Source organism: Meles meles, chromosome 4, assembly GCF_922984935.1.
Source record: "Meles meles chromosome 4, mMelMel3.1 paternal haplotype, whole genome shotgun sequence".
Taxonomy (NCBI): Eukaryota; Metazoa; Chordata; class Mammalia; order Carnivora; family Mustelidae; genus Meles; species Meles meles.
In genome coordinates this window covers 114174995-114198350 of record NC_060069.1, presented here as the reverse complement: position 1 = coordinate 114198350, position 23356 = coordinate 114174995, and the positions used below count along the sequence as shown (strand labels likewise).

Genomic DNA, 23356 nt, shown 5'->3' with positions numbered 1-23356 from the left:
GGTTAGATGTGTTTCTGATATGAAGGACCCAAAACACTCATGACTTTTCTTTTTTTCTTTTTTTTTTATTAATTTCTTTTCAGCGTAACAGAATTCATTGTTTATGTCATGACTTTTCTATTAAAGGGCATGGGGCAGGCTAGTTAGTCCCCTCCTAAAAAAAAAAAAAAAAAAGAAAGGGAGATGCTATGACTCAATGAAAAGAAACAGACCAAGTCACTTGCTTTGATCTCGGTCTGTTTTTTCATCTATAAAATGTCAATAATATCTCTTCATAGTGTTGTTTGTGGGGATTAAATTAGGAATATATGGAAAGTGCTTAATAGTATTTTGCATGTTTTTTTTCAACAGGTAGTACCTATTATTGCTATTGCTTTTGTTATCCCCTATTATCCCTGAGTTGTGTTTTGATACAAAAATTTGAAAGATACAAAAATTGGAAAGATGCCAATTGGAAAGATTCAAGTGCTTCTTAGTCACCCAAAGAAAAAATTATATCACACTGCAGTTGACTATGCATGAAAGCAACCATTTTCAAAAAACATCTTAGGCTTAGGATACTTCTCATTGACTGTGTAATATTCTTTTTAATATTACCCCAGGCTCTTAGTACTAGAAACTTTTACCACATATCTCCTCTAATTTTCTTTTGGCTCATTTTGTTTTAAAAGATTTTATTTATTTACTTGACAGAGGGACAGAGAGAGAGAGAGAACACAAACAAGGGGAGTGGCAGGCCGAGGGAATGGGAGAAGTAGCCTCCCTGATGTGAGGCTTGATTCCAGAACCCTGAGATCATGACCTGAGCCAAAGGCAGATGCTTAATCAACTGAGCCACCCGGGCACCCCTCTTTTGACTCATTTTTAAATGTTTATTTAATACTATTTTTATCCTGAAAGATCCAAGTTTTCAAAATCGATATAGAATTTACCTTCATAAAAATACATTTAGAATTTCTCTCAGAATTCTGGCTTTTGAATGTATATTCTTGGGTTTTGTAATGAAGGTTTACAAAATATTCATTTGCTATGCTTTAAAGCAATCATAACTTTTTCATAAGTCCACCAACACCATAAAAATGGAATATTAATGTTTAGAATGAATATCCATAGCCATATTCTGAGTATATTTCAGAAGGCAAAGACAACCACTTAGTATGTGTCCATATTTCTTACTTTAAAACATGGAAAAAAATTAAAATATGGGATTTATAAATTCCTTAACAGTAAAGATATAAAGTATCTATAAAGAACTAACACTGAATAATTTGGTATTTTATCCCTTCAGAGGGTATTACTACCTTATTAAGAGAAAATTTACTTAACAGAAAAAATCCCATTTATTATAAAGGTTGGAAAATTAGAGTCTGGCCATGAAAACAGAGCATGAAAATAATAATGGTGACACTGTTTTTACCAGTCCTACTAATGCTGCTACTGACAAACATTAATTTAATAGCTTCTGACTCATGGTGCACATTTACATTGTTTAATTTTATCCTCATCGGGGGTGCATGATGGCTCAATTGGTTAGGCATCCAATTCCTGGTTTTGGCTTAGGTCATGATCTTAGGGTTGTGTGACTGAGCCCCCACATTGGGCTTCATGCTCAGCAGGGAGTCTGCTTGAGATTCTTCCCCATGGCTCACCCACCCCCCTACACTCTCCCTCTCCTCTGCTCTTCCCCCAGCTCAAGCTCTCTCCCTAAAATAAATAAATAAATAAAATCTTTAAAAAGATTTAAAGATCTTTTAAAAAGAAAAGAAAAGATCTTTTAAAAAGAAAGATCTCCTTCTGCTCTTTCCTCCTCTTTCTCTAAAAAATTATCCTCATAAGTTGATAACAGTGGGAATTATTATTGTTATTACAAATAAGGAAACTAAAGCAAAGAGATTAATTGCATACTCAATTTGCATATTTAGAACACAGCCAGTCTGGGATTTAAATCTTTGTTGGTATGCTCTTGGCATATCACAAAGCACTACCTCATAACTAACTTAAAGGGCCAGGCTATGACCAATTTCTTAGGTGTATCTATTTTTACCTTAATGTAGAAGGGACATGTAGAAGCAACCAAATTTGGATGTATTCATTAGAGGTAATACATTCCTGTCAATTAAAAGACAGATTACTGACAGAAGCCAACTCAGGGAATAAAGAATATGTTTCACTCTCTTTTTGCAATTGTTCTCAATCCTTTCTTATGAAACAATTTCCAGTGATTTGAGAGAATTAACCTCTGCATTACCTAATCTGCTGGTTTCTAAAAGATTACATTTGAAATCAAGTGGTATTTAATAAAACACTAAAAATAAACAGTGCAAAAAATAGAATAGACTGTTAGGATATATGGTCCAACACAGATGAATGGATCAAGAAGATGTGGTATATATACACAATGGAATACTATGCAGCCATCAAAAGAAATGAAATCTTGCCATTTGCGACGACGTGGATGGAACTAGAGCGTATCATGCTTAGTGAAATAAGTCAATCGGAGAAAGACAACTATCATATGATCTCCCTGATGTGAGGACATGGAGAAGCAACATGGGGGGGTAGGAGATAGGAGAAGAATAAATGAAACAAGATGGGATTGGGAGGGAGACAAACCATAAATGACTCTTAATCTCACAAAACAAACTGGGGGTTGCTGCGGGGAGGTGGGATTGGGGGAGGGGGAGCGGGCTATGGACATTGGGGAGGGGAAGCGAACCATAAGAGACTATGGACTCTGAAAAACAACCTGAGGGTTTTGAAGGGTCAGGGGTGGGAGGTTGGGGCAACCTGAGGGTTTTGAAGGGTCAGGGGTGGGAGGTTGGGGGAACAGGTGGTGGGTAATGGAGAGGGCACGTTTTGCATGGAGCACTGGGTGTTGTGCAAAAAGAATGAATACTGTTACGCTGAAAAAATAAATAAAATGGGAAAAAAAAATCTTAAAAAATTAAAAAAAAATATACACTAGGTTATGATTAAATATGAACTTATTTCCATCTAGAAAATATTGCAGCTAAAGAGATATAGTCCATTTCCATGAAAATTGTTATCATAAGTCCAGTATCTTATGAAAGATCTTAAGCAGCCCATTAACATTTAGTAACAATGTTACAAATGTAATTGGTTAGATAGAGAAAGTATACCCTATTCATTATTTTTTGGAGATTACAAGTTTCTACAATGAAAAAAAAGTTACATGATGAACCAGAAAGGAAAATCCTTTTGCTCTTAAAAAGTTAAATCAGATATTGAGACACCAAAGGGAATATGTATTAGATGTACTGGATTATTAGATATATTCAATTCCAACTTGATGTCCCACATCTTTAAGACTAATGAAATTTTACAGATCATTTGGTTCTATGAAAACTAAGTTTCAGTCTATCATGAGAACTCCTTCTTATTAGTACAATACATGAATTGGGAGTTTTGACTTTTTAATCCATGAGATAGTCAATACTCAAGAGATTGTTTTTTAGATATTGGGATGGTAGTGCCTACTGGCATAGTCCCAAGTGAAGAAGTGGAGCTAGACAAATCCCCAGGAAATATGAGCAATGGCTGATTCTTTCTCAAAACAAAGGCAAGGCCTGCATGAAAAATGAAATTCACAAAATATGGTTAAATAAAAAAAAAAAAAAAGCCCAGCTCAGCAAAATAGGCTGTTTTAGTAGAAGTCACCCAGACAAAACAGTTTTGTCTGAGGAGAAATAACTGCTGTTTTCTTCTTTATTCACAGAAAACTTGTCAGATGCTGAATCTCCCACTCCCCACTTGCCCTGTGTACTTTCCTTTCTCCATCCTGACAGCCTCTCAGTAGGGTCCTCTAGAGCCTGTCTACCTGTCCCAGGCATAGTAGGACATGGACAGCAGGAGACTGTGTAATCCCCCTATTGGGTTTATTCCTCAAGCTGATTCAGCCTCTTCATCTTTTCTCCCTCTTCTCTAGTTTGACTAACCTGTTCACTATGAAGAAATAAATTCCCATACAATAAATTCAAAGAATTACTCCCTTCTTATTTTTCACAGTCACTTTTAGAGGATTAGATGAGTGATAGCAGAATTAAAATTTCCTGAGGTGAGCAGAAAAATGACCAGAATTAGAATTCTAAAAAAAATTTCCCCTAAAATAACTGAATAACTTTCAACCTGCTGGAAACTTTTAAGTCAATCTAGAAATTAGTTTGGTGAAATGCAAACTGGTTTAAATATTATCAGCACTGCCAACTTCTCCTATGTTATTTGTAGTTTTCTTGATAATGAAAAGATCAGATCTATCTTTATACTGTGAAAAAGAGTTCTGAGAGGAGATGGAAGGAATGCAACCTAAAAAGATCTATTAAATTAACAGAAAACCCATCATGAGGACATAGATGATCTTTTCCCATCATATGACACTTCTGGCAATACAGCTCTACTAGGACTCACTACACCTGAGATATACCTCATAGGACATAGTTTGACCCAGGTACCACATTCACATATCAATGCTTCCCACCAAAGTATCAGTCCTTATGCCATGATCTTACCAGTGACGGTATCATTTAGTGGCTTATCCCAGTCCAGGATGACAAATGAGGGACACCCTTCCACAGTGACCACAGTGAGGTTGGTGGGTGGGTTCTGCGGTGGGCTGGTGGCATTCCCTTCAGTAGCATCCTCTTTGGGGAACCGTTTGACAGAATCAGTGATGGAGCAGGGCCTGTTTTCAGGTTTTTGGATGTATCGCACGTGAGGACCTAAGAGAGAGAGAGGACTCTGACATTTAGCTTTGTTTGAGCGTGTACAGAAGGTGGAGGTAAACTCAAATCTATTTATCTGTATGAAGACATTTGGTCTCACATTATAAACAGATAGATGAAAGCAGTGCTGTGCATTGTTCAAACTTGTGAAAATCTAGAATTCCTGTCTCTGAGAAACATGATTTAGATGTTGTAGCTGGTTTAATTTTCTAAATAGGTTTAACTTATGCTAATATCCATAAGTTATTTGGTCCCCCTGCGCATGTTTTAAATTGCATAATTTATGGGGCATTGGAAAGAGTACTTGAGAGGGTGTTGCTTTAGAAGTGGTGAATAATTAGCCCTACACTAAACAAAGTTCTGTCCTAACCTAGTAAACCTTAAAAGCCAGACTCAAAAGGGTCAAGTGGTTTCAAGTAATTTAAATATGTCCAGGATGAAATTCAAGAATACTTTAGATTGAAAAAACATATTCAGCACACCAAGGTGAAATAACAGGAAAACATTACCCATAATGAGGAAAAAAATAAATTGTGGAAATCAATCTAGAACTTGCATGGATGTTAGTCATCAGACAAGGACAATAAAAACATTATTATCACTATAATCCATGCGGTCAAAAAATTAATACATGAGAGATATAGAAAAGACTGAAATCAAATTTCTAGAGGTGAAAACTAAAATGTGTAAGATGAAAAACACACAGGATAATAGTAGTACAGAGATGATATTGCAGAAAAAGATTAGTGACCTTGAAGACATAGTGATAAAAACTACCCAAAATAAAAGTGGAGAGAAAAAAGAATTAAAAATAATGAACAGAGCATCAGTGAGTTGTGGCATAATTTCAGGCAGTATAATATACATATAATTTTAGTATCTGAGTAGAAAAGAGGCAGAAAAAAATATTCAAAGAAATAATGGTGGAAAATGTCCAAATTTGATAAAACCTCTAAACCCACAGATCCAAAAAAGTTCAAAGAAACCTAAGCACAACAAACATGAAGAAACTATACTAACATAATTAAGTTTCACAAAACCAATGGTAAAAAGAGAAAATTTTTTAAAGGAGGCATAAAAGACAGATTGTACATAGAAGGACAAAGATAAGGATTATGGCAGATCTCTCAGTGGAAAGAATGAGAGTGAGAGGACAGTAAAGCAACGTCTCTAAACACTGGGAAAAAACCTTATCACCTAGAATTCTATAACTAGTGGAAATATCCTTTTTTAAGAAAAGTGAAATAGGATATAGTGAGAGACATAGTGAGAAGGCGGCCATCTTCAATCAAGGAGAGAGGGCTCAAAAGAACTCAAATCCAACAAAAACTTCAAAATTCAACAGAATTCAAAACCAACAGACACACACTACAAGAAAGATTAAAGGACATTCAGGCAGAAGGAAAAATGATACCAGATGGAAATATGAATCCACACAAAGGGATAAAGAGCACTGAAAATAGTAACTATATATGTAGGTAGGCACAATAATTTTATTATTTCTTTCTAAAAGATAATTTACCATTTAAGCATAAAAAATAACAATTTAGTGTGATATATTAACATATGAAAGTAAAATGTATAACAATGATAGGCCAGGAGGAGAGACTATTTGCCATACCAATGTAAAGTTCTCGCACTATTTGTGAAGTTGTAGAAGTAAGAATACACAATAGGGAAGACAGTCTCCTCAATAAACGGTGCTGTGCAAACTAGACAGCTACATGCAAAAGGATGAAACTGGACCACTTGCTTACACCATACACAAAAAATAAACTCAAAATGGATTAAAAATTTAAATTTGAGATATGAAACCATAAAACTCCTGGAAGAAAACATAGGCAGTAATTTCTTTGACATCGGCCTTAGCAACATTTTTCTAGATATATTTCCTCAGGCAAGTTAAACAAAAACAAAGACAATCAGGACTACATCAAAGTGAGAAACTTTCACACACCAAAAGAAATTATCAACAAAACAAAAAGGCAACCTACTGAAAGAGAGAAGATACTTGCAAATGATATATATGATAAGGGTTTAATATTCAAAATATATAAAGAATTTATACAACTTGACACCAAAACCCACAAATACTCCAATTAAAAAATGGACACATGACCCAGATATTTTTCCAAAGTAAGACATTCAAGTGGCCAACAGACACAGGAAAAGATGCTCAACAACACTATCATCAGAGAAATGCAAATCCAAACTATAATGAGGTATCACCTTACACCTGTCAGAATAGCTGGAGTCAAAAAAACAAGAAATACTAAGTGTTGGAGAATATGGAGAAAACCCTTGTGTCCTACTGGTGGGAATATAGATTTGTGCAGCCACTGTGGAAAACAGTATGAAGTGTCCTCAAAAAATTAAAAACAGAAATATCATATGATCCAGTAATTCCACTACTAGGTATTTACCCAAGGAAGATGAAAGCACTAATTTGAAAAGATATATGCAACCCTGTGTTTATTGCAACATTATTTGCAATAGCTAAGATACGGGGATAACCCCAGTGTCCATCGACAAATGAATGGATAAAGAAAAATGGTACATATATATAATGGAATTTTGCTCAGTCATAAAAAAGAATGAGATTGTGATTTGCAATAACATAGATAGACCTAGAGGATATTATGCTAAGTGAAATAGGTCAGACTGAGAAAGACGACTACTGTATTTTACTTATATGTAGAATCTAGAAAAAAAATCCACACAAATGAGCAAACAAACAAAAAGCAGAAACAAATCCATAAACACAGAAAACAAACTTATGGTTGCCGGGGGTGGGAGGATAGGCAAAAATGGATGAACGGGAATGGGAGATACAGGCCTCCAGTATGGAATGAATACAAAATGGAAATAAAAAGTCCAGCATTGGGAATATAGTCAATAGTATTGTAATAATGTATGTGATGACAGTAACTACATTTGTAGTGAACATAGCATAATGTGTAGAAAAGTTGAATCACTACGTTGGCACACCTGAAACTAAGGTAACATTGTGTGTCAACTACACTTCAACTAAAAATAAATCTAAAAGAAGGCTGGAAAAGAGGAAAAGGGGAACAAAGGATAGAAGGGACAAACTGAAAACAAGTAGCAAGATGAGATAGATTTAAACCTAACGATATCATTGGTCATGTTAAATATAAGGTTCTAAACAAAATAAAATGAAGGGATTATTTGATAGGATAACAAAGCAAGAACCAACTATATGATGCCTATGAGAAACACACTTTAAATATATAGAGACTAACAGATTAAGACTAAGAGGATGGAAAGAAGAGATAGATGGTAACACTTATCAAAAGAAAGCTTGAGTGGATATGCAATATTAACTAATTAGATTTCAGAGCAAATAGTATTACCATAAACAGAAAAGATACTTTTATAATGAAAAAGGATCAATTGATCAGTTTCTTAGAATCCTAAGCAATTTAAGTCTATATATAAATACAGACCTTTAATAGAAATGTAGCAAAAACTGATAGAAATGTAAGTAGAAATAAATCCACAATTATAGTCAGAGATTTCAATTTCTTCTGTCTTTAATTGATAGAACAAGTATATAGAAAATCACCACGGATATAAAAGAATTGCACAATACAACTAAACAACTGGACCTAATTGACATCTATATAATACTGGTTATGTAAATTATTTTCCCCAAATTCCTATGTTGAAGCCCTAACTCCCAATGTGACTCTATTTGGAGTTAGGGTCTTTAGAAAAGTAAATGAAATTAAATGAGGTCATAGGGGTGGGATTCTAAACCATGGTGACTGGTGCCCTCAAAAAGAGGAAAAGACAACAAGGATGTGTGCATCCAGAGGAAAGGCTATATGAGGACATAGTGAGAAGGTAGCCATCTTCAATCAAGGAGAGAGGGCTCAAAAGAACTCAAATCTGATGATACCTTGATTTCAGACTTTTGGCTTCCAGAACCGTGAGAAAATAAATTTTAGTTGTTTAAACCACCACGTTTGTGGCATTTTGTTATGGAAGCCCTAGCAAACGAATACAACATTCCTCTTAAGAATAACAGAATACCAAAAAAAAAAAAAAAAGGCATAACAGTATACACATTCTTTTCAAGTACACACAGAACATACACCAAGATAGACCATATTCTGGACCATAAACAAGATGGGATTGGGAGGGAGACAAACCATAAATGACTCTTAATCTCACAAAACAAACTGGGGGTTGCTGGGGGGAAGTGGGATTGGGAGAGGGGGAGGGGGCTATGGACATTGGGGAGGGGAGGCGAACCATAAGAGACTATGGACTCTGAAAAACAACCTGAGGGTTTTGAAGGGTCAGGGGTGGGAGGTTGGGGGAACAGGTGGTGGGTGATGGGGAGGGCACGTTTTGCATGGAGCACTGGGTGTTGTGCAAAAAGAATGAATACTGTTACGCTGAAAAAAAATAAATAAAAAAAAAAAAAAAAAAAAAAAAAAAAAAAAAAAAAAAGAAAAAGTCTCAATAAATTTAAAAGGATTTAAATATCTTATAGAGCATGTGATAACAATGGAGTTACATTGGAAATCAGTAACAGAATAATCTCTAGAAAATCTCAAAATATTTAGAAATTAAATTATATACTTCTAAATAATCAGTGAGTCAAAGAACAAATCAAAAGGAAATTAAAAATATTCTGAATAGCGTAAACATGAATATACAATATAACAAAAAATTTTGGATGCTGCTTAAATAATATCTAGGGGAAATTTTGTAGCACTAAATTTCATATTCAAGAAGAGAAGAATAAAATCAAAGAACACATATTTTACTTTCAGAGTAAATTAAACATTAGGCAGAAAAAATTAATAAAGATCAAAGTAAGTAGACAAAATCAATGAAACAAAAAGTCGACTTTTTCAGATAAGAAAAAATAATAAAACTAAGCCAGACTGATCAGGCAAAGAGAAAACTTACACCTTATCAATAACAGGAATGAAAGAGGTGACATCACTATAGACTCTACAGATATTAAAATAACAACAGAATATTAAGGACAACTTTCTGTCAATAAATTTGACAACTTGGATGAAATGGACTAATAAATTGAAGATAAAAATTACTAAAACTAAAGAAAAAAATACTCTTCTTCCCTATTAAACATTTATGGAAGAAGCAATCCCAATTCTGAAGCTCTGAAACTGAGGAGAGTTCAGCATTATTCTGAAACTAAAACTTTACCTAGACATTACAAAAAAGAAAATAACTGACCAATATTCTTCACTGAATACAATTCTAAACAAAATTTTACCAAATTAAATCCAACAACATATTAAAATGAGAATACATTGAGTAGAGTTTGTCCCTGGAATGAAAAGTTGAAAATTCAAAAACAACTACTTTGTTATATTAAAAAACTAATTAAAAATGATCATTTTCATAAAGACAGAAAAATAATTAGACATAATCTAACACTCATTTAAGATAACCACCAAAGTAGACATAGAAGGGAAATTTCTCAGTCCAATAAAGGGCATCTATGAAAAACCTATAACGTAACATCATACTTAATTACATTCAGGTGAGAGGATGAATGCTTTTTCCATAAAATCAGAAATAAGTAAAGGATACCCAATCTCACTGTAACTATTCAGTATTTTACTGGAAGGTCTTGCTAGTATAATAAGGCATGAAAAAAGTCCCCAAGTTAGAAAGGAAGAAGTAAAACTTTACTCTCAGATGACATGATTCTGTATGTAGAAAATCCAATGGATCTACATGAAAGGTACTAAGGTTTACAAGGTTTCAGAACATAAGACCATTATATAAAAATTAATTTTTCTACATATTAGCAATGAATAATTATAAATTTAAATAAAAATACTATTTTTATGGTTTTATGTACACTGAAAATTAAAAAACACTGGTGAGAAAAATTGAAGACTTAAATAAATGGTAAAATATACCATTGTTCATAAGTAGGAAGACTTAACCGTTGTATGGCTGTCAATTTTTCCCAATTGACCTATGCAATTCTAATATAATAAAATTCTAATACAAATATAACCAGGCTACTTTTTTAGACATTGATAAGCTGATTCTAAAATTCATATGTAGACACAGAGTACCCAGAATCACCAATACAATACCAATACCACAAACATGGTGGTATTGATGTAAAGGCAGATAAATAGATCAATGGAACAGACCAGGGAGCTAAAACATTTCTACATATATGTGGACAATTCATTTTTGACAAAGGCAGAAATGAAATTCAGTGGAAAGAGTAGTTTTTTTCAGCAAATGATGCTGGAACAATTTTATATCCACAAGCAAGGTAACTGATTTGTTTCACATCTTGTATCATATACAAAATTTTACACGGTATGGATCGTAGACCTAAATGTAAAAGTAAAATACCTCTAAAAAACAGCAGAGAAACTTCTAAAGGGAAACAAAGGAGGTCTCTATGACCTCTGGTTGGTCTATGGTTTCTTAAATACAACACCAAAAATACAGTATATAAAAAAACCAAATTAAAAAGCCGAGATTCATTAAAATTAAATAACAGAAGTCACATACTAGGAGAAAAAATCTGTAAAACATGTATCTGAAAAAGGTCTTCTACCAAAAAAATACAAAGAAACTTAGGTAGCCTGGGTGGCTCAGTCAATTAAGCATTCAACTCTTGATTTCCACATAGGTCATGGTCTAGGGGTCCTGGGATCAAGCCCTGCATTGGGCTCTGCACTCAGTGAGAAGTCTACTTGAGGATTCTCTTCTTCTCCCTCTGACCCTATCCCCAGCTCATGCACACACTCTTTCACTCTTTCTCTCTTTAAAATAAATAAACCTTTAAAAACTCTGAAACTCAACAATAAGAAAATAAGCAGTACCATAAAAAAATGGACAAAAAAGGGCGCCTCGGTGGCTCAGTGGGTTAAAGCCTCTGCCTTTGACTCAGGTCATGATCCCAGGGTCCTGGGACCAAGCCTCATATCAGGCTCTCTGCTCAGCAGGGAGCCTGCTTCCTCCTCTCTCTCTGCCTGCTTCTCTGCCTACTTGTGATCTCTGTCTGTCAAATAAAATCTTAAAAAAAAATGGACAAAAAATTTGAACAGGCACACCAAAACAGGTGGCTCAGCATCCTTAGTCATTAGAGATATACAAAGTAAAATAATAATCAGACACCACTGCACACCTATTAAAATAACTGAAATTGAAAATACCACATAAGTGTTGGTAAAGATTTGGAGGAATTGGAAGTCTCATACACTGCTGACAGGAAGGTTAACAGCACTACTACCATGGAAAAAGTCTATAGTTTCTTAAAATGTTATAGTCTAGCTACTGCTCTTGTAGGCATTCATCCAAAAGAAATGAAGGCATATATCTGTACAAACACTCACACATAGCAGCTTTATTGGCAATGTAAAAAAAATTAGAAAAAGCCCAAATGTCATAAACAGGTTTAATAAATACTTATATATCCATAAAGCAGAATATCAGTCAGCAATAAAAGAAATGAACTATTGATACATGTTGCAACATGGATGAATCTTAAAATAATTATGCTGAATGAAAGAAACCAGACCCAAAAAAGTTCATACTGTATTTTTTCATGTACATAAAAATCCACGAAATGCATACATATTTATAATAAAGCATATCTGTGATTATCTAGGAACTAGAGATTTGGTGGGAAGAGTGAAATGGAGGAATTGTAAAAGTACATGATGACACTCTTGGAGGTGGTAGATGTATTGTGATGATAGATTCATGGGTGTATATGTATGTTAAGATTTATCGAATTCTACACTTCAGAAAAAAATTACAAAAGAAAATACTGGGCTCTATATCATAGCTCTCTTACTATGGTCGATTTGATTCTGTTAAAAAATATTCTCTGTGTGCATGGGAGGAGTATACTTCACCAGTCTTTTTTTTTTTTTAATTAATTTATTTATTTTTTCAGCGTAACAGTATTCATTGTTTTTGCACAACACCCAGTGCTCCATGCAATACGTGCCCTCCCTATTACCCACCACCTGGTTCCCCCAACCTCTGAAACTTCACCAGTCTTTGATTTGAGGATGGCTATGTGACTTTGGCCAATGGATAGTGTCAGGTATAAAACAAGGAGGAACTTGAAATGCTGTTATGCTTTTGAACTCACCATCCTTGACTTTGTATTGTCACTAAAATGGCTCCTTCTGAGTCACTGTTGGTCCTTGATCCTGAGCACCAGAATGAAAAAATGTGGAGTATAGCTGCGCCCAAGCCACAGGAGGCCCAGCTCTACCTGCTGCTAGAAGCAGAACCACCCAGTCAGGCATAGCTGAGATCAGCTGACCCTCAGGTGACTTGGAGACACATGAGAAATAAATCCTTATTAGACTATGCTACTAAGATTTTGCAGTTATTCCACAGCAAAAGCTAACTGATAGTTGCACCAAAGATAGCTTTGTCAAAATTGAGACTTGGAGCCGATTGTACATACCTTTGAATCTGGGCTTCCCAAGAGGATCAGTTTCTCTTGTTGGACTTGAGCTAAAGTCGGTTATATTAACTGTGAACAGAAGATAAGAAATTATTTTAGCAAAATATAAAAAAGTTTCTTAATAAAATGAAAGAATATTAAGAACTCTAAATATTTAATATGCCTCCTGGTCAATTGCTTGTGATCTTGATTTCCTTTATAATGATTATACATACTATCCACAATAAAAGGCCTTTAATTGTGTCTGCTGCAGGTGTTCTGAGTATATTAAACAATGATTTAAATATTAAAGTAGGCAATACTCAGTAATAAATATATGTATGATACATTTTTAAATTAGGTTCCATTACCAAAGTGAGGCTTGAACTCATGACCCTGAGATCAGGGCAGTGATCAGCTGAGATCAGGCAGTAGAGCATGCTCTACTGATTGAGCCAGCCAGGCACCCCAAGATATGTCAATAATAATGACACATCTGATTTAGTGAGAAACACTGAGTAATCTAGATCTTTTCAGGAGGATGTCTCTAAAAAACTTGGGTACTTTCTTCTCTATGAAGGGAAGGACTATATTCTATCTCAAAGCTTTAAACATGAGTATAATTTCAAAATTTAAAAAGACTCATATTGGCCATAAAATCAAACAAAGCAGATAATCCAGAACTGAGACACACTTCCCCCTAACTTGAAATCTTTCATTACTTCATAGCTAAGCATCTAGTGTGAAGTGAATGACATACTAACCAAGATCTTCTGATGCGGGAGCTGTTGGTTGCTTTTCATCTGTCTCTGTTCTCTCTGAAGGGGCTTCAGTAGGGCCGAGTGTGGCCCTCAAGGGTGGAGATGTTACTCGGCCCGATAAAATGATTCCTATAATGTGGAGCCAAAGTAGTCAGGCTTTATAGGAGTACTGCCAAGTTCTCATTTATTCTATAAATATTTTTCAGCACTTACAATATATGCCAGGCTTGCAGAGAAAACAAAACTGGTGTCTTTGATTGAAATAGATGTGTGAGCCAAATATACTGAAGCATTACAGATATGGTGAAAAAACTGGATAAAGTCACAGAAAAAGAAAACAGACAGAATAATAATGTCTATGGGGAAAGATGCAGGTAGGTGGGGGGAGGGCAGGAATGCCTTCACAAAGGTTGTGCCAATTAAAAGTGAGATAATCAACAGGGAGGGAGGTACGAGAGCTATATTCTAGGCAGAGGTTGCAAGGAAGAACCAAGCCAGGGAAGCATGAAACTACCTGGTGTGTTTAATTTAAAGGGGCGAGAGCCAAGATACTTAGGGTGCCATGAGAGCTGACTGTGGAAGGACAGGAAAGGTCAGATCATGAAGGGCCTTCCATACCACAGATTTGGACATTGTTTTTAGATGACAAGGACCCACTGAAAGATTTTCACTAGGAAAATAATGAGATGAGAAGGGGATGAATGGTCAGGTTGCAAGTCTGGTGGCCAAGAGGGAAGTCAAAAGATGAAAGTAGTTGTTGAAGGCAAAGGCAGAACAGGTGAATTATATATGGAACAGTGGGATTAGATGGAAGATGTTTTACAGGAAGGCTATCAAGGAGATGGAATGGCTTGACCTGAAGAGTAACTGGCAGCATGGATCGGGCTGGAGAAGAAGGGAAAAGATGCTTACTATAACCTCTGTTCTGTTGACTTCTAAAATATATAAAATATATTCCTGCCCTGCTGTAGAGCTGCTAATGTTTTAGCCCTTTGTCTCTCCCCTAGTACCATAATACTGGGGCCAGCATGACGGCTGGTGAACGGGGGGGGGGGGGGGGGGCTTTCAGTGAGAGGTACAGGATTTCATTTCAGGAGATAACGATAAAGAGATGACAGGACCTCACATTTTCCATTACCCCTAGTAGGTTGGCAACGTACAGTACCTCATTCAAAATAATGCACTTGTTGAAAGGCCTGAGTGAGCTTCTGTCTCACAACATTTAAAAAGGAAAAGTGAATTGGGGGAAATCAGAAGGGGAGAAGAACCATGAGATATGTGGACTCTGAGGAAAAAACTGAGGGTTTTTGAGGGGAGGAGCGTGGTGGGTTGGGTAAGCCTGGTGGTGGGTGTCAAGAGGGCACATATTCCATGGAGCACTGGGTGTGGTGCATAAACAATGAATCTCGGAACACTGAAAAAGTTATATTAAAAAAAGAAATGAACTGGCCTAAGGACACAGGGATGATTTCTGGAACCTCACCCATCCAGTTTTGGGGGCCAACACAAGCACGTGTCCCATGCTCCAAAGACTAGTCTATTGCCTAAACTAGCATGCCAAAAAGGGCTTGTGGTTGCCCAGGAAAATTAACATCACAGAGAGAGAAGGTATATGACCAACATACCTGCACTTCCTGGCTTGCCAGTGACATTATTTGGTGGTAAAGGTTTTCTTCGTGGGGGCATAGGTCTAGGTGGCAAGTGTGGGCGGCGAGTGCCTGGGACTGCGTCTACGAGATTATATTACAGATAAAGCTGGTATAAGGATTTACTCCATATACATGTCAGGTTTTAAAAAATAGAACATTTGGTAAGCAGCAATTGGATGACAGAGGCGAGATTCCATAGAAAAGTGTCTATGAGTAATATATTCTGATATTCATCTAAATCAATTTTGGCAATACACCTAGGAACAATGAAGTCCATTAATATGTGGAAAATATCCTCTAATTATAGGTCTATTTGTCTTTTGAAACTCTACAGATGTAGAGAATTTAACATTTTTGTTTTCTCTATAGACACAATAGTATTTCTGAGTTTCATTGTCCCCCATTGCCTTTGATTTTCAGACTACAATTTCTTATGTCATTAAGGATGTAATTTCTCCTTTAGTGAATGCTCCATCCCACCATCGAAATCTACTATATAATTATAACTGAATAAACACTTTCAGAACTTTCCAAAAGATTACAACAAAGCAGCCTTGACAGCAGAAGCAATAAGCCTATGCCTATGGAAAGCAGGGTCAATATGGACAGTTGTGCATTGCACAAGGGCCCTTAGGAAGGGATACATGAGTTGGAGCTGAAGTTTAACATGCACTCTGCTCACCCATCTGGAGCCCTGGCGCAAGCCTGCCCGCCCAGAGGAAGGGCACATTGTACTAAAGAGCAGAGGGAAGAGGTGCATTTTAATACAATGTACAAGTCATCTTTTCATACTTTGCACAAAGGCTGGCAAGGCTACAGGTACCTAGAGCAATCCACCTTAACCCAAATTTTAAGTCTTGTATTACAGCTTAAAAATTCACCTCCTTCTTTGCATGATATATATTGGTTAAAAATCTTGAAGTAAAAGTGACAACCGAGGAAAATGGCTTGTGACTTTAAGTACTCCTTGGGAGACTAGCGAGGGTACACTTGTGCACGTGCAGGGGAGTGAGTGGGATAACAGAGTATGGATCTGTAGCCCAGGTGTTAGTACACCAGAGTAGGTTTCATAGCAACCTTGTAAATGGCAAAGAATTCTTAATGCAAACCTTTCCAAGTCACCAGCTTCATCATTTTGGCCTATTATATGGAACACAGTCTTAAATTAGGAACATAAATCCTATCAGGCAAAAGGATATTGTAGTAAATTACACAAGAACAAAACTTGAACATGGTGAAAGCTAGAACCCAAAGTGACTCTTCAGCACTTGTCCATTGTGACCCCTCAGAACATTATACAAAGTGATTCTTGAATTAGTACCCCATCAGAGGCTCTTGTTAATATTTGATGTGTGCGTAGAGCACTGTTCATTTCCCCAAAGATAATATTTTATATTTTTAATTTTTTTGGGGGGGAGGGGAGAGATTGAGAGTGAGTATGCACAGGGTGGAAGAGGGGCTTAGAGAGATAGAATCTTAAGCAGACTCCACACCTGACACCCGATGCAGGGCTCCATCTCACAACCCTGAGATCATGACCTGAGTCAAAATCAAGAGTCGGATGCTTAACCAACTGAACCACCCAGGTGCCCCAAAGGGTACCTTTGGGTACTTCTAGAGGAACATTCTAAAAAATATATTTTATTTTAGAATGTTCCTCTAGCAGTACTGTTGGCATGGTTCTTTGAGAGCTGTGAGGATGCTGTTTTTGCTACAACTTTTGACACTGCAGTTTCTGCCCAAGTAGCAGAGAAGAGCAAAGTAAGGGAGTCAGTATCTTTTTCCTTACCTGGTTTTTTGGTGGAGTGGGTAGAGTCCACGGACACATTTTTACCAACACCTGATGGCTTTGGGGCTTGCTTGACCCCTATGAGCAGACAGAATGAAAGGAAGTGAATAAACAGCAAAAATGTGTTAAGTGTTTTTTCACAGAAATTTGATAATCAGTGATAATGTGCATTCAATGCAGAACAGTGGCACTGGTATTTTTGTGCCCAGACATTTTAATTGGCTTCTCCTGTCTGCATATAGAAAATACTCAGAGCACTACATTCATTAGCTATAATAATTTTTCTGAAGAGTTAGAGTTTAATTATGGATCATGGTATTGTCTTAATTTTCCATGATGCCCACACCGTACTGCCTTCCTGGGTGGTATGGTCTTACCAGACAGATTCATATTCAGTGACTGGCCATTTTTTGCCAATATTCATGAGTACATTCTGTGATTTTAAAAAAAGTTTTTCCTCCACCCCCCTAAAACCTCTTAAAATTCCAATGTGCTTGGATTTATCCTTGGTAAGTTTACTTCAAAAATATTCCTGGAGACGCCTTGGCTATCACACTGGTTAGGCCACATACTGGACTTGTAACTCTGAGACTTGTAAATTAGTCCTGGGTAGGCACAGAGCTCCAAATTGCTATTGGAAGAAATTGATCTGAAAATTGTTTTTTTTTGTTTTTTTTTTTCCATTTTATTTATTTTTTCAGCGTAACAGTATTCATTCTTTTTGCACAACACCCAGTGCTCCATGCAAAACGTGCCCTCCCCATTACCCACCTGTTCCCCCAACCTCCCACCCCTGACCCTTCAAAACCCTCAGGTTCTTTTTCAGAGTCCATAGTCTCTTATGGTTCGCCTCCCCTCCCCAATGTCCATAGCCCGCTCCCCCTCTCCCAATCCCACCTCCCCCCAGCAACCCCCAGTTTGTTTTGTGAGATTAAGAGTCATTTATGGTTTGTCTCCCTCCCAATCCCATCTTCTTTCATTTATTCTTCTCCTACATGGGGGGGTAGGGGGATAGGTGAAAATTGTTTTGTATGAAATTTTATCTCCTAAGTCTCTCAAATATAATCTGGTGGTTATTAGTCATTGACCTAAACACCCATGCTAAGAGTTTGAATATCTATCCTAAAGAGAGGGGGAGCCGATTTAGGTTTTGTCTTATTTTTTTGAATTATTATGTTTTACCTTATAAAATAATCTTCCCCACTGTCACTGACAGTCATCATTAAGAAAGAACAGAAACAGACATTATCGATACAAACAGATAAGAATCTATGGACTCCGGGAAACAAACTGAGGGTTTTAGAGGGATGCGGTGGGTAGATAGGTTCACCTGGGATGAGTATTAAGGAGGGTATGTATTTCATGGAGCACTGGGTGTTATGTGCAAACAATGAATCTTGGAACACTAATGATGTACTGTATGGTGACTAACATAAGATAATAATAAAAAAATTCTCTATACTCTGAGGACCTGACTGTAATTCACATACTTAAAAAATAAGAATATTTAATATACTAGTCCATACATGAACAAGGACAACCAAAATCACCACCTTGTTTTGAGTATTCACTGTGTTCTAGGGACTATGTAGAGACATTACACACTCAATCTCATTTAATGTGCAGGCAGATATATTAAAATAATATTGATTAAAATACAGGAGAAACTTTGCCAAAAATCAGATATTAGCAATTAAGTGATGAAATTAATTATTATAAATCAACATTTTAATTAATGTAGAAATAGCATTACAATTATTGACATTATCATTATTATTAATACTATAATAATTATAATAAACATTAATTTATAAACCCCAGTACTGCAATCTCATACTCTCTGCTGCTTGGTTAAGAGAGTATATATAAAATCATGACGAATGTTTATAGGGAGCCATGAATTAAGTGTTGCTTATTTGTAGTAGGGTGAATATGTTTTTGAGGTCAATGGTTATTTTGTGGCTAATCCCACAGGCATGGCAAAAAAAAAATGGCTCATTAGTCTTCTGTACCCACTCTCAGTGTAATGTGGTCATTTGGGTGTTTTTGTTGGAAAAGGACTCATTTGTTCATGGCATAGATGAATGGAAAGTACTTTCATTGTGGGATAACCCGATTTGGTGAACCTGATTTACCACCACTCTTTGAGACTAAAAACTGTATTGTGTGTTCCAGAAGGCTAGTAGATTGTGTGTGCCTGTAGTCATTCTTCTTCACAACACTTTCCCAAATCTTTCTAACTGCAAAACAAAAACAAAGCATTTTGGCTCAAAGCACCTTTCATATTCAGTGCCTTATTTGATCCATACAACCCTTCTGTGTGGGAGATACCATCTAGATCCTACAGACGAAAAAACCCAAGGCAGGGGAAGATTAAGCAACTCACAGCTAGGAAGTGTTGGGACTCAGATAGACATGCACCCAGCTTAAAGCCTAGCCCTTAACCACTAAGTGGCATAGAACAGTGTACTGTCAGCTTCTTGCTTCTGTCATTCCTCACAAAGATGCTAAGGGACATTAGCTTTAGAGTCCTATCTTCTGCCTTTTGTGTGGTTTGAGGCATCACCACTGTAAATGGCCCGGGATGTCAAGCATGTGTCATCCAATAATGCCACTAATGTGTGGGACTCAGAGAATAGCAGATTCTGACAGTGAACAAGTCCTCTGAGCCACAGGGGCTCGTCAATTGGAGATATAGGAGAGAATCCAAAACTCTGCAGGCCTACTTTATGAGTAAGACCAAAGATACAACTTCCCTGGCTTCTTTTCTAATTAAGAGAAAAATCAGCTATGGAATCTGAAAAACAACCTGAGGGTTTTCAAGGGTCAGGGGTGGGAGGTTGGGGCAACCTGAGGGTTTTGAAGGGTCAGGGGTGGGAGGTTGGGGGAACAGGTGGTGGGTAATGGGGAGGGCACGTTTTGCATGGAGCACTGGGTGTTGTGCAAAAAGAATGAATACTGTTACGCTGAAAAAATAAATAAAATGGAAAAAAAAAAGTCACCAAAAATAGTTTTTACTTATATGTTCTTACCAATGAAACTGCATATGCTTCTTTTGTAAAGTGCCAATAAGAATTGTGACATACACTTTTTGGGATAGGCTGGTAGGTGCTAGAGATCTGTTAATACCCTTACACTCCATACTACATTCCTACCATCTGTATAATCATTGACCAAATCTTTATCAAACACTTATGTGTTATATTCCAGTAGGAGATTCATTGTGCTTAATTCTGTTCATTATAATTTAAACAGAGCCATAAAATTTATCAAGTGATCCCTCCTTTCCCTTTTACTTGCCTAAAAGTCCTTGCTATGTGTTTTAGATCATATGTGGAGACTTCTGAACTAACATTAAAAGAATGATAGCTTTCAAAAAAAAAAAAAAAAAAGAAAAATCAGCAGAAACCACCTATTGTGTCAGCTTCTCTATAGGTAGAAACAGAAGCATCTTACTATTAAATATAAGTACCCAAATCAATCAGCAGCTAACCTGGACTTTCTTCAGCCTTCAGAAACAGATAGAAGTTGTCAGGGTAGAAAAATGTTAAGAGCCTTGCGAAAGGCAGCCATGGGGCTCAGGGACAGGGCATTGAACTGGGGATGGGGGATGAACTCCGGTTCTGGCCATGCCTACACCTTACTGTGGTTTGCGTGTCAGCCAGGCAGCAATATGAGCACCAGGGCCCAAACTCCAGTAAACTTCTTTTGCTCTGAATCAGAGAACAAGGGAAGGCCAGAGGTAGCAGAGAGGCGGCGGGAAGGCAAAGGAGGAAGCCAGGAAGAGAGATACTGTGGAGAAAGAATTCCTAGGAATTGGCACTTAATCAGCCAGTCTGGCCCAGGCTATGACCTGAATTCTTTTTCCCTCAGGCAGGATTAATCAACATATTTTCAGAAGGGCAGAACTGGCTCTGAAGTACCAAGTGGAGCGTTAGCATGAGCTCCCATTTGCCATATGGGAGTTCTCCAAAAATCTCTGGATTTACACAGTTTACTCCTTAGCAGTTTATTGTAAAAAATGAAGTTATGATTTTTAACCATGGTAACAAAAATGTTGCACACAAACACAGTAAACTGAAAATCCATTTCCAAATGTATTAGACACTATTCCCGGTGACCAAAAAGGGGTGGTCTTTTTGCATGATTGGTCTCTGTGCCTTCGTCTCCAAATCTCAGCACCTTGCTAAAAAGCCAGGAGTGATGAGCCAGCAGACTGGAAGGGTTAGCCACAGCCCAGAAAAACACATTCCTCATCTCGGAGGAGTCTGGTTTCTGGTTGTCAAGCACACTCTATGGGGGCAGTCAAGTGTGGATTCCTCATTAGGAGGCAGAGAGAGGGGTCTCAGGTTCAAGTATGTAACATATCTGTTAGCCACATGTGTCAAGTTCGTTTCCAGACTATATTTTGCCTGAAACATAATGGACCTTCAACAGAGGACCCGTATAGCTCAGTAACTTCCTTCCATAGGGAGAAAGTTGGAGAATAGAAGTAGTTAGCCTACTCTGTGCTGGACAGACAGCAAACGTTTTCAGCTTTGTGGACCATATTGTCTCCATCACATTTATTTCACTCTACCATTCTATTGTGAAAGCAGGCTATGTTTCAACAAAACTTTATTCATGAAAATAGGCCATGAGCCAGATTTGGCCTGTGGGACTATATAGTCTGTGTGACCTCCTGGTCCAGGGCATGCTTGTTGCATCTCTGCAGTGTAGATCTGAAGTTGGCTGTAATTTTTAGAACACATCAGTGAAGCTGAAACACATCTCTGGAAAACCTGTAAAAGCAGAATGCTGGAAAATGACCCACCTACAACCTCAACTTCTGTAGGGTACTTTCAGACTTTGAGGTGGAGGTGTATTTAAAAATATAGCTAACGGGGCACCTGGATGGCTCAGTGGGTTAGGCCGCTGCCTTCGGCTCAGGTCATGATCTCAGGGTCCTGGGATCAAGTCCCACATGGGGCTCTCTGCTCAGCGGGGAGCCTTCTTCCCTCTCTCTCTCTCTGCCTGCCTCTCTGCCTACTTGTGATCTCTCTCTGTCAAATAAATAAGTAAAATATTTAAAAAAATATAGCTAAGAAATGCATATAAAGCTAGGCAAATATCTGTAATGATGTCATGAAAAAAGAAACCTGACTCAAGATGGTTTAAAGACTCTTGGGTTTATGAAACCATTGCAAGATTTTTATAGAGTCCTAAATAATCAAAGGTCCATAGTTTTAAGACCTCAGAATCTCTTTTTGAGTCTTCTAAGGGCACAATCTTACATGGCCTAAAACTACCTGAGGAATATGTCCTATAAATCCTAAACGCTTCCTTTATCAACTGATTTTTTTTTTTTTTAATGTAAAATATCTGGGCTGAAAATTTCAGCAAGAAAAACTACAGGAAAATATATGTGAGATGGATGAATAATAAAGATAAATATTCTGGACAAGATGTCACATTTGATTAGAAATCAGTTGACACAGAAATTAAGTCTCATTAAGATTCGATAGAAACTAGATGTGAGTGTGGATGAGATAGTGGACTGGGTCAGAGGAGAAAATAAACTTAAAAAAATACCTGCATTTTTAGTAAACAAGCCAGGAAAAAATTATGCAGAATCAAAGTAAGGTGGACTCATGTAATTCATTACTCTGGAGAGAATAGATTTTAAGACATTCTTCTCACGAATTTTTAAAAACCTTATTCCCTAAGCAAATAGTCTGAGAGCTATTAAATTTTCCATTCATTATATCCTACATGTCATCTATGATTTCCAATTTTGATATCATTTACTTCCTTTTTTGCCTTATTGCATTGGGTAAATACTCCACCACTCTTTTCAGCATAAGTGGTAAAAATAGGAATCCTTGTGTTCTTGATGTGAGGAGAAAAACATTCAGATGATTAAGTATGATGTTATTTGCAGGTTTTTCAGATGTGTCCTTTATCAGAGTGAGGAAAATTCCTTCTAGTCTTAG

At 36.9% G+C, this 23356-nt stretch overlaps 1 protein-coding gene across 43 annotated transcripts in view; it reads right to left on the bottom strand.

The window, feature by feature from the left end:
• The window catches only part of LOC123940940 (ABI family member 3 binding protein), a 257004-nt gene that overhangs the window by 31832 nt on the left and 201816 nt on the right, over positions 1-23356 (bottom strand). For all 43 annotated transcript variants that reach the window (XM_046003947.1, XM_046003948.1, XM_046003962.1 and 40 more), the window contains 5 exons: positions 17385-17462; positions 15572-15676; positions 13950-14075; positions 13207-13275; positions 4527-4736 (listed from right to left, as the gene is read on the bottom strand). In XM_046003947.1, coding sequence (XP_045859903.1) covers positions 4527-4736; positions 13207-13275; positions 13950-14075; positions 15572-15676; positions 17385-17462 — 588 coding nt within the window. The remainder of the gene's footprint in view (positions 1-4526; positions 4737-13206; positions 13276-13949; positions 14076-15571; positions 15677-17384; positions 17463-23356) is intronic.